This window comes from Salvelinus sp. IW2-2015, linkage group LG5 (assembly GCF_002910315.2).
Source record: "Salvelinus sp. IW2-2015 linkage group LG5, ASM291031v2, whole genome shotgun sequence".
Classification (NCBI taxonomy): Eukaryota; Metazoa; Chordata; class Actinopteri; order Salmoniformes; family Salmonidae; genus Salvelinus; species Salvelinus sp. IW2-2015.
The window spans coordinates 353,800-368,393 of record NC_036844.1 but is presented as its reverse complement, the minus strand read 5'-3'; the positions used below and the strand labels follow the sequence as shown (position 1 = coordinate 368,393).

The 14,594-nt window shown below is 40.4% G+C and overlaps 2 protein-coding genes across 2 annotated transcripts in view; both read left to right on the top strand.

Moving 5' to 3' along the window:
- The window catches only part of LOC139027800 (cryptochrome DASH-like), a 455,373-nt gene that overhangs the window by 88,463 nt on the left and 352,316 nt on the right, over positions 1-14,594 (top strand). The window lies entirely within an intron of this gene.
- LOC111963763 (immediate early response gene 5-like protein) lies at positions 9,321-11,647 on the top strand. Its single transcript, XM_023987253.2, has one exon. The coding sequence runs from the start codon at positions 9,488-9,490 to the stop codon at positions 10,409-10,411; it is 924 nt and encodes a 307-aa protein (XP_023843021.1). The 5' UTR covers positions 9,321-9,487; the 3' UTR covers positions 10,412-11,647.

Sequence of the window (14,594 nt, the reverse complement as noted above, 5' to 3'; positions counted from 1 at the left end):
TCTACCTTGATGATCTGTTTGGACAATTTGCACATTTGGATCAAAATTACTGTTAATTAAAACCATCACCCCTTTTGAATTCCTTTGCCCATGGGAGAAATATATTTCACCCCCCCCCAGTCCTTTTTCCACAAAACTTAATCTAAAATTGTTGAATGAATTTCCTGTAAACAATAGATATTATATCCCTTCTCTTTTAGCCAGGTAAATACTGATCGTCTTTTCTTATTATCTGCTAAGCCATTACAATTATAACTGGCTATACTTATTTCACCACTTACCATAATGAGACACAACTTTCAATTCTATKTATCAAAATATATGTTTGTAAACGTACCATTAAAAACTAACATGATGATTGAGAGTCTATATAGCTGTAMCATGATATTTGCATTGCTACTAAGTTAACCTCCAATTGGTCCCCACTATTCCAYCCGCTAAAAGCCCTCCTCATCCCAATGCCCGGGTAGACCACCCCTGACCCCCCATATCCCATAGCCCTGAAAAGACTGGGATCCATCCTTCGAATAGAGCACACAGTGCCATTTASAGAACAGAAGTAAATCAACCACCAAATGCATTTCCATCGCCCTCACCTCGATTTGTATTATGTATCTAGCCATCAATATATATATATATATATTTTAAAAAATGTATCCTGTTTCTTATTTTGCATAATTAGCTATTCATATTTGTAGTAATGTAGTCAATTTATGCAAAAGATTTTACCTCTCACCATTACCAAAATTACATTATTGCAAGCAAGTATTATATTAGCAAACAATTATTGTGAATCATCCTATATTGGCCCTAACATCTTTAACTCCTTCGCAACAGTTGTGGGATACGCACATACACCCACACACTCATACACACTCAACCCCTTCCCCCCACAGAACCATAGGCTCACATTCTCAACAGTTGCACCATCCCAGAGCCCAACTCAAGAAAGGTCTTGATTTATGAATGCATATACAGTTGCAGCTGTATGAGAAGGCCTGCAAGACTGTGCAAAAAAAATGGGCAGAAATGGAGAGATTTTATTAACCTAGATGATGGAGGTCAGATATACCCCCTTCCCCTGAAACACSCACAACATGGTCCCCCTGTATTGACCATATTCCCAAGCATCTCCATGCAGTCAGACTTTTCATTTTGTGCCACCAGGGCCACAAGAATATACCCCCTCTCTGAATGTCCGAGTGTGACCCCCTCCCCATAGGTTACTGCAGCTAGTGTTGCCAGCACTGCCACTGCCAGGAGTGGTTAAAACATGCTATAACGGTCCTCTGAGTACATCAAAAAAGGTTTGGTATACTTCCACTGGTATGCCATCCAGCCCTGGAGTTTTCACAGACTTAAAGATTTAATTGCATCAATAAGTTCTTCCTCTGTAATTTGGGCTCCACATGAGTCTTCCTGAACAGATGTTAATTTTACATTATTATGAGGAAAAAATCCATACAATTAGTTTCGGTTAGTGGAGATGGAGGAGACTGAAACTAAAACATATGCTTAAAGTACTTTACTTCCTTTTTCAAAATATTGTTTGGTGAATCATGGGTAACTCCGTCATTTGTAACAAGTTTCAGTAAATTATTTTTGGTAGCATATTTATGTTGAAGATTAAAAAACAATTTTGGTGCATTTTTCCCCATATTCCATCCAGTTTGCTTTGTTTTTATAATATATTACACTGGATCTTTCTTGAATAAGTTCCTCCATTTCTTTTTGTTTTTCCTCTAACTTATTCTGAGCCTCTGTGGTACAGTTTTTATTGCTATCTATCTGTACTGTTAGTCCTTCAATTTCCTGTGTTAATATGGACTATTTTCACCTAAATGCTTTTGTTTTAGAGATGAGTACTGAATTGCTTGGGCACATTCACATTCAAAAGTGTCCCATACAATAAGGGGATCTGCTGTACCTATGTTATGTCCGGAAAAGTCAGTTGTAAATTATTTGATTACATTTTCAATATCCTCGCCCATGTGGAAATTCTGTAGGAGTAATATATATGCCAATTATGTGATGGTCCGACCGCATTCTGTCCCCTATCAACACTTTTAAAATTTTTGGTACCAGAGAGAATGACATATGAAGGTAAAAAAGACGACAAGCTTGATTGAGCCTCCGCCATTTATATCTCACTATGTCAGGATATTTAAGCCTCCATATATCCACTAGTTCCAATATATCCATGACATTTGTGATTTCCTTAACTGCTTGAGGGTGATCCTTTGTAGTGTGAGACCCATAGAGGTATTTAAAACCATTTTAGAATCTCCCACCATAATAATAGAGTCTTGTATTGCTTGTAGGGTTGATCAATTATTATACTATACATTTTGTTACGTTACAGCCTTATTCTAAAACATATATTAAATTGTTTATTTTCCTCATCAATCTACACACAATACCCCAGAATGACAAAGCAAAAATCTGATTTTAGAAATGTTTGCAAATTTAATTAAAAATAAGAAAATATAATATCACATTTACATAAGTATTCAGACCCTTTATTCAGTACTTTGTTGAAGCACCTTCGGCAGCGATTACATCCTTGAGTATTCTTGGGTATGACGCTACAAGCTTGGCAAACCTGTATTTGGGGAGTTTCTCCCATTCTTCTCTTCAGATCCGCTCAAGCTCTGTCAGGTTGGATGTTGAGCATCGCTGTACAGCTATTTTCAGGTCTCTCCAGAGATGTTCGATCGGGTTCAAGTCCGGGCTCTGGCTGAGCCACTCAAGGACATTCAGAGACTTGTCCCGAAGCCACTCCTGCGTTGTCTTCACTGTGTGCTTAGGGTTGTTGTTCTGTTGGAAGGTGAACCTTCACCCACGTCTGAGGTCCTGAGCGCTCTGGAGCAGGTTTTCATCAAGGATCCCCCTGTACTTTGCTCCGTTCATTTTTCCGTTGATCCAGACTAGTCTCCCAGTCCCGCCTCCCAGGTAAGCCTTGCCTTATCTCAGCTCACTGGTCACCATAGCAACATCCACCCGTAGCACGCTCTCCAGCAGGTATATTGCACTGGTCATCCCCAAAGCTAACACTTCCTTTGGCCGCCTTTCCTTCCAGTTCTCTGCTGCTAATGACTGGAACGAATTGCAGAATATCTGAAGCTGGAGTCTTGTATATCCCTCTCTAACTTTAAGCATCAGCCCTCAGAGCAGCTTACCGATCACTGTACCTGTACACAGCCAATCTGTAAGTAGCACACCCAACACCATATCCCCATATTATTACTTACCCTCTTGCTCTTTTGCACCCCAGTATCTCTAATTGCACATCATCATCTGCACATCTATCACTCCAGTATTAATGATACCTTGTAATTATTTTAGCCTCTATGGTCTTTTTATTGCCTACTCTTCTACATTTGCACACACTGTACATAGATATTTATATTTTTCTTTTCTTTTGTGTTATTGACTGTACGTTTGTTTATGTGCAACACTGTGTTGTTATTTTTGTCGCACTGCTTTGCTTTATCTTGGCCAGGTCGCAGTTGTAAATGAGAACTTGTTCTGAACTGGCCCACCTGGTGAAATAAAATAAAAAATATCATATCGTAGTGAGAATGACTGACAAAATCAATGGGGGCCCCCTGGAAGTCAGGGCCCCTGGGCACGTGCTCTGCGTGCCCGGTCGGTATTCGGACATGTTTACTACAAGTTTAGATAGCTGAAAAAAAAGAAACTGCTGATGCACAACAAAATTTCAAAATGACACCTGGTGTATTCTACTATTCTTACATTCAGTGTTAAGTTGAGACCCCGACTGAGTTCCCCCAAAAATGTAAAAGCGCTTATGTCGCTTATGCCTGGAACCGGCCCTGCACACACTCTTGTTATGTCACACACTTTCTATCCCCACATAAACACTCTCTCTTTCTTTCCCCCAATAAACACACACTCTCACAAACACCATCACACATGCACACACCATCTCAATGTGGTCACCATTCCAGTTTGGTAGGCTGTCTTAGTTACACATGTGGTTATTGATTTCTTCCCTCCCTCCCCTCTCTCAATCAGTGGCGGTCAGTATCGTTTATAATGAGGGAGGACGATTTTTTTATTTTCATGAGCATGGCCTTATGTCTATTACAGTATGTTGGATGACTCATTCATATTCCATTCACCCGGTTCAATATAAAATCGATAGGTTTAGGCTACTACATGATACTCAACCTAGCCTATGAATGAATGTTTACAACGTAGGTCGAGAGAAACATTTGAGATGACATACAGTGACACATGGACAGACAGTGACACATTCAATACCACCTTGCACACTCTTGCCTGCATCTAGCTTATCTAGGGTGTAATCATTAGTCCAACAGTTGCAAACGAGAGTTTCTATTGGACAAATTCAGGTATTTCTATCACTGTTTCGTTTTCTTCCGTTTAAGAAATGTTTTTTCAACAGAATCATCCGAATGAATACACCCCTGATCACGCATAAACACAGTTCACTTTCATAGTAGCCACGTTGTATTCCTTCTCGCCTCAATGCACTCTACTCCTGTCACCTTTTCCCTTCATTTGTGGAATACAATGCACAACACCTCAGCTGTATGGTGACCAGGCGAAAACCTTTCCAAGCCAAACCATGTCATAACCGCTACACACAGCCTACATCATTGTCCCCATATTTGCTAAAGTAACGTCCTAGTCAACATAGCTAATAGAACTAAGGTGTTAGTAAACCCACTATAATCATGCAGTAAAGTTACAGTGTATAGTCAGCAAGCAGTTACAACAGCGGTGGCAATAAATTAATAAAACCAAAAGCTTACCTTGACTTGGAAAAGTTCCAGTGTTGTGTTCGATAGTCATAGCCAGCTACTGTTGACTAACCCCATTCTGTACAATTTGCAATACCGCGGCATTCAAACGAGGCTGCAACGAAAACTAATGGGACTGTAGCAACTGTGTTGGCATCAAAATCTGGGGTGTGAACTACGTTTCTATTCAAGCATTGATTGACATGGTAATGGCACGATAGTATTGGAGAAAAGTTGAAAAAACTGACCTCTCCGACGCTGTACGTTAAATTGTGACGTGTCATGACGTAACATGCAGCACGCATAAAGCAACTCATTCTGTGTCGTATAGCCTCTCTCCACCAGGTGTAGCGCTTCTCTCGCAGATTAAAAACAAAAAACGGACAGGGACAGGAGGGATACCTAGTCAAATGTACAACTTGAATGCATACATTTTTTTCACTGCAAGGCATCATGACTCTCAAAAGCTGCAACAGCCGCTGTTTACTTCTGAAGATAACTTTAGCGCCACCCTAAAAACCTGATTCAAATTCGACACAAACTTTCAAATAGGTATGTAATGACACATTATATAAACTCTTTATAGTGTTTTATTTACATTTTAGAGGTGAAAAGTTGGACAGATCGGGTGAGAAAAGTTGTTTCCCCACATGGCTCATCTCCCCCTTTCCCTCCCCGAAACCCTAATAGGTTTCGCTTCCCCACCCGCCATTTTTAAAAAGACCCGACGGAGCTCATTGCCTTGAATCATGCAGAGACGGGCATCATCAAGGGCTCGTCATTGATTTTGCTTGAAAGGGGAGAAATTGTGCTTTACAATGGTATTCATATTACAGTTGACCTGGATTCCGTTTTTTTGGGGCACTAAAATAAGGTAAATTGTACGTTACAGTGCGATGTGCAACTGTGCGTTAGCTAACATAGCATCCCTCTGTTTGAGCCGGGTGTTTGAGTAGGTTAAACAAGCCAGCTGCATTTGCTAGCTAAGTGAAACTGAAAGTGAAAAGATTTGATGAAATCACTCTCTTGCTTCTCCTTCATTTTTGAAGAAATTAATTTGTTCAAAAATGTTCAACAATTGTCTTTCTCTCTCTTTGAGTCAACTACTTACCACATTGTATGCACTGCAGTGCTAGCTAGCTGTTGCTTATGCTTTCAGGACTAGATTCATTATCTGATCCTTTGAATGGGTGAACAAAATATCAGTTCATGCTGCAAGAGCTCTGATAGGTCGGAGGACGTCCTCTGGACGTTCTCATAATTACTGTGTAAGTCTATGGATCGGGGTGAGAACCAAGAAGCCTCCTAGGTTTTGTATTGAAGTCAATGTACCAAGAGGACGGAAGCTAGCTGTCCCCCGGCTACACCATGGTGCCACCCTACAGAGTGCTGTTGAGGCTACTGTCGACCTTCATTGCAAAGCAGTGTTTTAATTTATTATTTGGTTATGTGAATATATTTAGTATAGTTTTATGTAAAAATGATAACTTTTTCAATGTTTAACTTTTTTTTTTTTATGAAATTCACTGAGGAGGATGGTCCTCTCCTTCCTCCTCTCAGGAGCCTCCACTGCTCTCAATACATAGCTAAGAGAAGAGAAAAGAAGCGGCCTGGCTTCCCAGGCATTGTTAAGATGCAGCGGCGCTTCTCTCTCCTTCTGAGGAGAGCCGAGCAGGCAGAACATCTGAGACAGCGCTGCAATAGCTGTGCTGCCTTAGATCTGCTATATCTGCATGATTCTCCCATCACTCCCTTCCACACCACTTCCAAGCTGAGGTGGGGAGGGAGGGAGAGTGGAGAAGAAAGGGAGGGCGTAGAGGTAGCTTGGTGAGGTGTGTGTGAGAAAGAGAGACTGCATGCAGAATTTTGCTAAAATATCCTCCATGTACAGCATAACACACCAAATAATGCATGCAGAGCAGAATTAGGCTAATAGCCGCTAATTATCCAAATCCAGAAAATAACTGTTATATTATACAACCACCTAAGAGGAAGCGATTCCCAAACCTACCATACCAAAGCCATCACCTACAGAGAGATTAACCTAGAGAAAAGTCCACTAAGCAAGCTGGTCCTGTGGCTCTGTTCATAAACACAGACCTCCACAGAGCCCCAGGACAGCAACAGCATCACAATAGATCCAACCAAATAATGAGAAAACAAAAAGATAATTACTTGACACATTGGAAAGAATTCACAAAAAAACTGAGCAAACTACAATGCTTTTTGGCCCTTTGGTACACAGTGGCAGAATACCTCAAATTAATGAAAGCCTTGACTATGTACAGACCCAGTAAGATAGCCTTGCTATTGAGGAAGGCCGCCGTAGACAGACAGGCTCTCTCTCCCTCAAGAGAAGACAGGCTATGTGCACACTGCCCACAAAATGAGGTGGAAATTGAGCTGCACTTCCTGACCTCTTGCCAAATGTATGACCATACTAGAGACACATATTTCCCCCAGATTACACAGAACCACAAAGTATTTGAAAAACAAATCCAATTTTGAAAAGCTCATATCTATTGGGCGAAATACCACAGGGTGCAATCATTCATGTTGCCACAAAAGGGCAACCAGTGACGAACAAACACCATTGTAAATTCAACCCATATGTTTATTTATTTTCCCTTAACTATTTGCACATCGTTACAACACTGTATATAGACATAATATGACATTTGAAATGTTTTATTCTTTTGGAATTTGTGTGAGTGTAATGTTTACTGTGCATTTTTTTAATTGTTTTTTTCACTTTTGTTTATTATGTATTTCACTTGCTTTGGCAATGTAAACATAGTTCTCCTATGCCAATGAAGCCCTTTAAATTGACAATTGAATTTAGAGAGAGAGAGAGTAGGGGTCTGAGGTGTGAATCAGGTGGATCAGGTGGATCATTTTGAAATGATTTACAATATTAAACAGAAATATGTTTACTATGAAAGGGATGCAATAGATAAATAGCTTTGTGGTTTGACAATCAGACATACTCTACATTGGATAGTCGTGCACTACATTGCATGCATGTTATAACACATGCACTACATACAAATAACTTGTATGTACAGTATATGTCAACTGATATGCAAGAAAACATTAAATTGATAGATGTGACTGAATGTAGGCCAATAGTATAGGTCTCTCTTTTTTCTCATTATTTTGTCTGTGCAGGTGCAGTTTTTTCTAGATTCTTATTTTAAAGATGTCCTTCAGAAATATTTTTTTTACTTTAAAAAGGGAATATCCCAAATTTAAATATATCAAAGTACACACACTAAAGTGTAAAGATATTTTTTTTTTTTAGCAAAATAAAATCTAGAATCTCTAACTAGCAAAATAGTTTTTAGCAAAATAGTCATTTTTTTTTTGACAACTGCAAACTTCAAGGGGTTGGTCTGATGGGAATCCGTGATGTCATCGGCCACGCCCTTGCTTGAGGAACAATAGAGGAGCAACATAGATCAAAAGAGCAACCCCCCCCGGCCCCTCCACTTGTGCGATGTCATGACATACCTGAACCACCTATAGAGATGTGCCTTTTGTTAAGCAAATCAGGTGTTAAATTAGTGGGAGACTAGAGTGTCCCTTTAAATGTATGTAGTTCTGTCCTTGAGCTGTTCTTGTCTATTATTGTCCTGTATTATGTCATGTTTTATGTTTTGTATGGACCCCAGGAAGAGTATTTGCTGTTTTTGCAACAGCTAATGGGGATCCTAATTCTCACATTGACCAGTGGAACTGGATTTCTACTCAACACATTGGAAGCTATTGTGAGACCAATGTGTGACTAACATAACCTAATGGATAGAATACAATAAGTAAATAATGACATAGCACAACAACAAAATGATATGTTATTTGTTTGTCTATTTGTCAATGTCATTTCTTGTTTTTATAGCAAAATAGTTCAATAGCAAAATAGTTCATATTTCCGCTGTTTCCTGATTGTAGTGTATAGCCCTTATATACATTATGGGGCAGTTGGCTTTTAAAATGTACACACATTTTATTTACACCTGATAAGTGTATATATATTAAAATGTAATCAGAATAATTCAGAGGTAGTTTAAGAATCAATCCATCAATCAAATGAGAAATTAATATCATGTGCATAGACAAATATTCAATATGTTCTTATTCTAAACACTAAAACTCATGTTTAAGTGCCCTAGACTTTATTTTTGTTTGGTACAGAATTCAGATCAGAAAATAATTTGACGAAGATTAATATCCTCAATATTACAGACATTTTTAAGACAGAAATAGTTTCCCCCATGTTGTAGGCTTGTCACAAAGACACGCATGTACTATTTGACCGGGCGCTTTAGCCCAGTGAGTCTCATGAGAGCATTCCAGTTTGGTAAAGTCAGTTTGGAATTTGAATAGCACAGAAGAACCGCCTCTGTCTGATAGGGCCTGATCATCTCATATGGGTGGAGTTTGCATGTCAATCAATGGCGAACGCGGGTCCCTATTGGCGCAAGCCGTTGTGGGCAGACTCCTCGAAATATATATACTCCGGCAATGTGTGCCTAGCAAATGATTTCTTGCTCGCTTACAGAGGGAAGCGGACAGCCGTGTTCAATGTTTCACCACAGAGCTGACTTAGCCTTCGCCCCCAATAGAAATATCGTGACTTCCACTGAGAGAAAGTCGCTTTTCTGCGTCAGAGAGGAGAGGGAAACGACTAGATCACCATCATGATCAACACGATGGAGTGTGCAGTGGATGCACAAAGTCTAATATCTATTTCCTTACGGAAGATCCACAACTCCAGGACGCAGAGAGGAGGCATCAAGCTGCACAAAAACCTCCTGGTGTCCTATGTGTTGAGGAACGCCAGGCAGGTCTACATGAACGAGAAGTACGCGGAGATTTACAGGATGCAGCAGTACGAAGAGGTGATGACCGTCTGCAACGAGATCCAGGAGTTAAACCCGCTGGATTTGGCCGAGGATTGTGAGGAGCAGAGGGGGGACTGCTGCGGCAACGGCGGGGTGAGCGAGCCGGCGAGTCTGTGTTGCGCTCTGCTGCCAGTGAGCCAACTAGTAGCAGTGCAGTCAGCGCATATGCAAACCCCCTCCGCCTGCTCCGCGCCTCTCTCTCTCCAAAGCGACGAGGTCTGCAAGGAGACAGAGCCCTCGTTTTACCAGAGCTGTTGTGCGGAGGCTTACCCTGTATCGAATTGCGAGTTTTCCCCGGTGAACAACTTACACTGCAACAAAACGACGGTGCTCGATTTGGACACGCACGTAGTGACTACTGTGGAGAATGGGTACCTTCACCAGGACTGCTGCGCGTCTCTCCAACAGTGCTGCCAGGGCGCACAGTACTCAGGCAAGAAACGCAAGGTTGACTTTGAATATTATATATCCGATATTGAGGAGGTACCGGATTTTACGCCGTGTAAAAGAGCGAAATTTGAGGATTGTTCCTATGCAAATTCGGAACACTTGGACACTTCGAACATTTCCAATCTGATCTCGATCTTCGGTTCGGGGTTTTCGGGGCTGGTGAGCAGACAGGCGGACTTAGAGCAAGCCTTAGCCTTGAACGGACAGTTCTGTAGCAAACAAGCCCTATCGAGTCTTGGGGCATGGACTAGAGCTATAGTAGCTTTTTGACTGCATGGGAAACTAGAATGAAACACTTTATGAAATTGTACAAAGTATAAATCAAATCGGCGTTATTTTTTTGCAGGAAAGGGTATTTAAACATTGAACCGTTTGTTTGTTGACTTTCGTTTTCACAGGGAGGGAGAGAAAGGTTGTTGCCGCATGTGATGGGCAAGCTTTAATTTTAAACCGAAAATGTCTACATAACACATTTTACATAATAGTTGTGCATTTTATCTAACGAAGTTGATTTCGTTGCCTTAAACCCAACGCCTGGTAGCTGGTACTGGTAGCTGTTGTTGCTAACATTGAAAGTGGTTGAATGTCTAGATCGCGGATTATGTTGTTGATCACTCCAGAACAGTTTTGAACACAATGTCTCGTTTTAAAGACACTACACAAGTAGTGTGACTGAATAGCAATCATATAATGTAGCCCTAGCTCAACCTAACTGGAAAAGTGTGGCCATGGATGGCTTTGCAAAATGCTTTTGTTGTGCGTCGAGGTTTCATTCGGCAAATAACTAACAGAAAGCTGTAACAGGCTATGTATACACAAGCACGGTTGTGTTGTACTTGGTTATCATGTCGCTATCTCTGGGTTGATATTTAAACCTTGTGTATAGAAACTCTTATTCTAAGCACATCAGTGGTAGGCTATGTTACATGGGACCTGTGTGGTACATTCTGACCACATATACATTGACAGGTGAAGGCGCAATGGTTCAGACTTAAATTTCCCTATCAAACTCCTGGGTGCATTAACTCTGAACCAGCTTGCTGTGTCTCCATCGATCTGGTAGTTGTACCCAACGTCCCACCTCACCTCTGATCAGAACCATTAATTAGGTTACTCCAACTCCCAGAGTGCATGTGTAATCTAATAAATCCAGGTAGTTTTTGACAGTTTTGGTTGTTGAGCGCCCCCCTCCCACATAACCTATAACAACAAGTTATTGATCAAGCCTTCACAGTAATTCATGATGCCAACATGGCTTGGTTTTGTGAGTTTTTGTTTTATTTTCTTAAGTCGTATGACCTTTTGTTCTAAAAAGGCAAGCTCCTGATTTAGCCATACATCCACACATTATAAGCACTATGTGTACTGAAAGATGTTTCCAGACGTCCTCTTCATATTTTGTTTGTATTCTTGTATTTTTGTGCATATTAAATTGTATATCACCGGGTAAAACTGTTTAAGAACATATTTGTTAAATTTATAATCTTAATAAAAAATGGAAAACAATCAACTCTCCTTGATTTATTGTTTGAATGGCACATGCTGGTCAAATGTTATTTCCTATAAGGGAGTGAGGTTGGCCTATTTGGTAACCTGTGTTACAAAAGAACTGATATGTTGCATAGGCCTACACCACATTATCTTCTCACATCATTGTAGACCAGGAAGACCTGGTTATCAACACAAAGATATCCATGAAATATATAATGTATTTTGGGATACTACATTTAATTCCAAGAAACTCATAGTATAGCCAACACTTTTGTATAGCTAGACCTTTTTGGACTATTATTTACAGCATTACTGTTATTGATGGGGCATCCATGTTTAAATGTAAAAAAAGAAAAAGAAAAGTAGCCTGCTATGAGTTGTTACAACGTTACAACTTGGTTGTTACAACCATGTGGGGTTCAATGCTGTAAGAACAATGAAGGATATTTAATATCTAATAGAGATCGTTTTTTAAACTCGATTACTTGAGAAAAGGCAGTGGCTAATTTCTAGTCCCAAACTCACATAGGACTGTCTGTGCTTGGTTAGTTAGTGCACGCTCTAGCTGGCTGGGACTCTGCTGTGCGCGTGCACATTTTTTTGCCCGACATTTCCCCCAAACTTGCAGTCGTGTTATCTCTGCTATATGCCACTTGGTGGTGTTCTTCGAAATCAATGAATGAAGGTATTAGAAAGCCTTTGTAGCGGCACCTCGGGCTGACCTCGGCTTCGCTGCTTCTCCTCCCTCGCCACCCCTCCCCCCAACAGTCATCCACCCCGCTTCCCACCCCTCCTCCTGTCTCCCTCGTTTTTATTCCAACCCGAAACCTCTCGACTCCTCTCAATTTAACATACCGCAGTACGTCCAACACGTCAACGCAGCTATGGTTTAGCCTAACCTACTCTTTCAAGTCTCCGTTGCTGGCACTGTTTGCCATTAGCCTTTGGGCATATTAATTTGGTATAGGTAGGTCGTAAATAGAAAGCTTAACTAACTCTGCGCGTCGGTTTTCTTACATTAGACTATTATTTAGCATGATTTGACGAAACTACGACAAATAATGGAAGATCTACAATGCTTTTTATAGACTATAGGTTACAGTTAATTTAGATATTTTTGACAAACTGTTAATGGACATTTGATTGTGCTTTTTTATTATTTGGAGCATTAGGTCGCTATAGACGGGTTTCATCTCCAGAAAGCGATGATGGAAAATAATTGTATATAATAAACCTTTAAAATGAGTGTTCTTCTCCCACTGTAACAAATGAGGATTCGTTTAGTGGTGTAGAGCGAGCTCCTCCGCGTGGATTCCAAAGGAATAGCATCTATCGCATAAATAATTCTAAAGATTGGTGCTGTCAGAGAATGTGGTTTCAGGTTACAATGACACAACTGGCCTTATTATTTATTTATTTTTTATTTGGATCCTCATTAGTCCAGTTGAAAGATTAAATTATTTTCCATTTTATGGTACAAGTATCAAACTTGGTACACTACTACTAGATACATTAAGGAACATTTTAAAGATTGGAGACAGTCTGGGAAGCCTGTCAGTCAACCAGGGCAGCCATTTTAATAAAATGGCTGCCATCCGGATTCCCTTCTGGAAGAAAATAGGGTAAAATCGTTCCAAACAGTATCAAAATGACTTTGTAATGTTATCTACACACTAAATGAACCCCACAGATAATATAGACAATCATTTGGATAGTAAAGTACTCTTAAGACCTTAATAGGGGGCATGTTGAGGTTATTTTGACCATATTCCATCAGCTACCTGAACAAATTGTGGACTTTATGATAGAGACACCAAATTTCACACACAGCGAAGGCATATTTAAATAAGTATTTTTGGCAATAGTGCGATCACAGATTTTGTCCATTAACCCTCTGGTTGCCATTTCTATGCAAAGGATGTGGATCACGGACAGGCAGGTGAAGGTTCATCCAGTTAACTTTGTACAAACATTTTTGTGCCAGGTGAACAATAAGACACCACAACAAAAAGATAAGGCAGCTAGCTGGTAGATACGCAAATTAAACATTTAAGATTTATGTTGCAATGGCTAGCTAACATGTACAGCTGTGCTGGGATGAAGTTGAGGTAAACAAATCTTTGTCTCTTGGCAGGCCACATGATCAGGCCATTAGATCACTTGCTGAGATCAGCTGTGTGAACTTAACGCTACCCTGACAGAAGGCCGCTTTACCCGAGTGCATGGTCTAAAACCCCTCCACCCTCCTCATCCTTATTGGTGTCATCGGCGTTGATGATCACAGCACAGCAGTCGCTCCAATAGGTAGGGGTGAATATAAGGTGATGCCGACCGCTCTGCTCAGCCTCCTCGCTTTAATTAGTCAGCAGCAAGCCGCACACATTTCAGGGGCCACTCTTCTGTGCACAACCCGACAGTGGTGAGGCAAAAATTGAGAACGAATTTGCGTGGAGAATTCAGATTAGCTGCAGAGGTTGGAAAATGAGAAAGAGTGAATTAATGTTGAATGTTTACATTTAACTATAAACTTAGGAATAACTGGCTGGACCTATCTGTATCCCTATATATCCTTGGTGTCACATGCGCCAAATACAACAGGTGTAGACCTTACCGTGAAATGCTTACTTACAAACCAACAATGCAGTTCAAGAAATAGAGTTAAGAAAATATTTACTAAATAAACTAAAGTAAAAAATAACATAACAATAATGAGGCTATATACAGGGGGTACCGGTACTGAGTCAATGTGCGGGGGTACATGTTAGTCGAGGTAATTTGTACATGTAGGTAGGGGTGAAGTAACTATGCATAGATTATAAACAGTGAGTAGCAGTAGTGTAAAAACAAATGTAAATAATCTGGGTGGCCATTTTATTAATTGTTCAGCACTCTTGGGGGTAGAAGATGTTAAGGAGCCATTTAGACCTAGACTTTGCGCTCCTGTACCGTTTGCCGCACGGTA

Bases quoted from the DNA above. Each gene is read 5' to 3' on its own strand.
- LOC111963763 (XM_023987253.2), top strand. From the start codon at position 9,488: ATGATCAACACGATGGAGTGTGCAGTGGATGCACAAAGTCTAATATCT.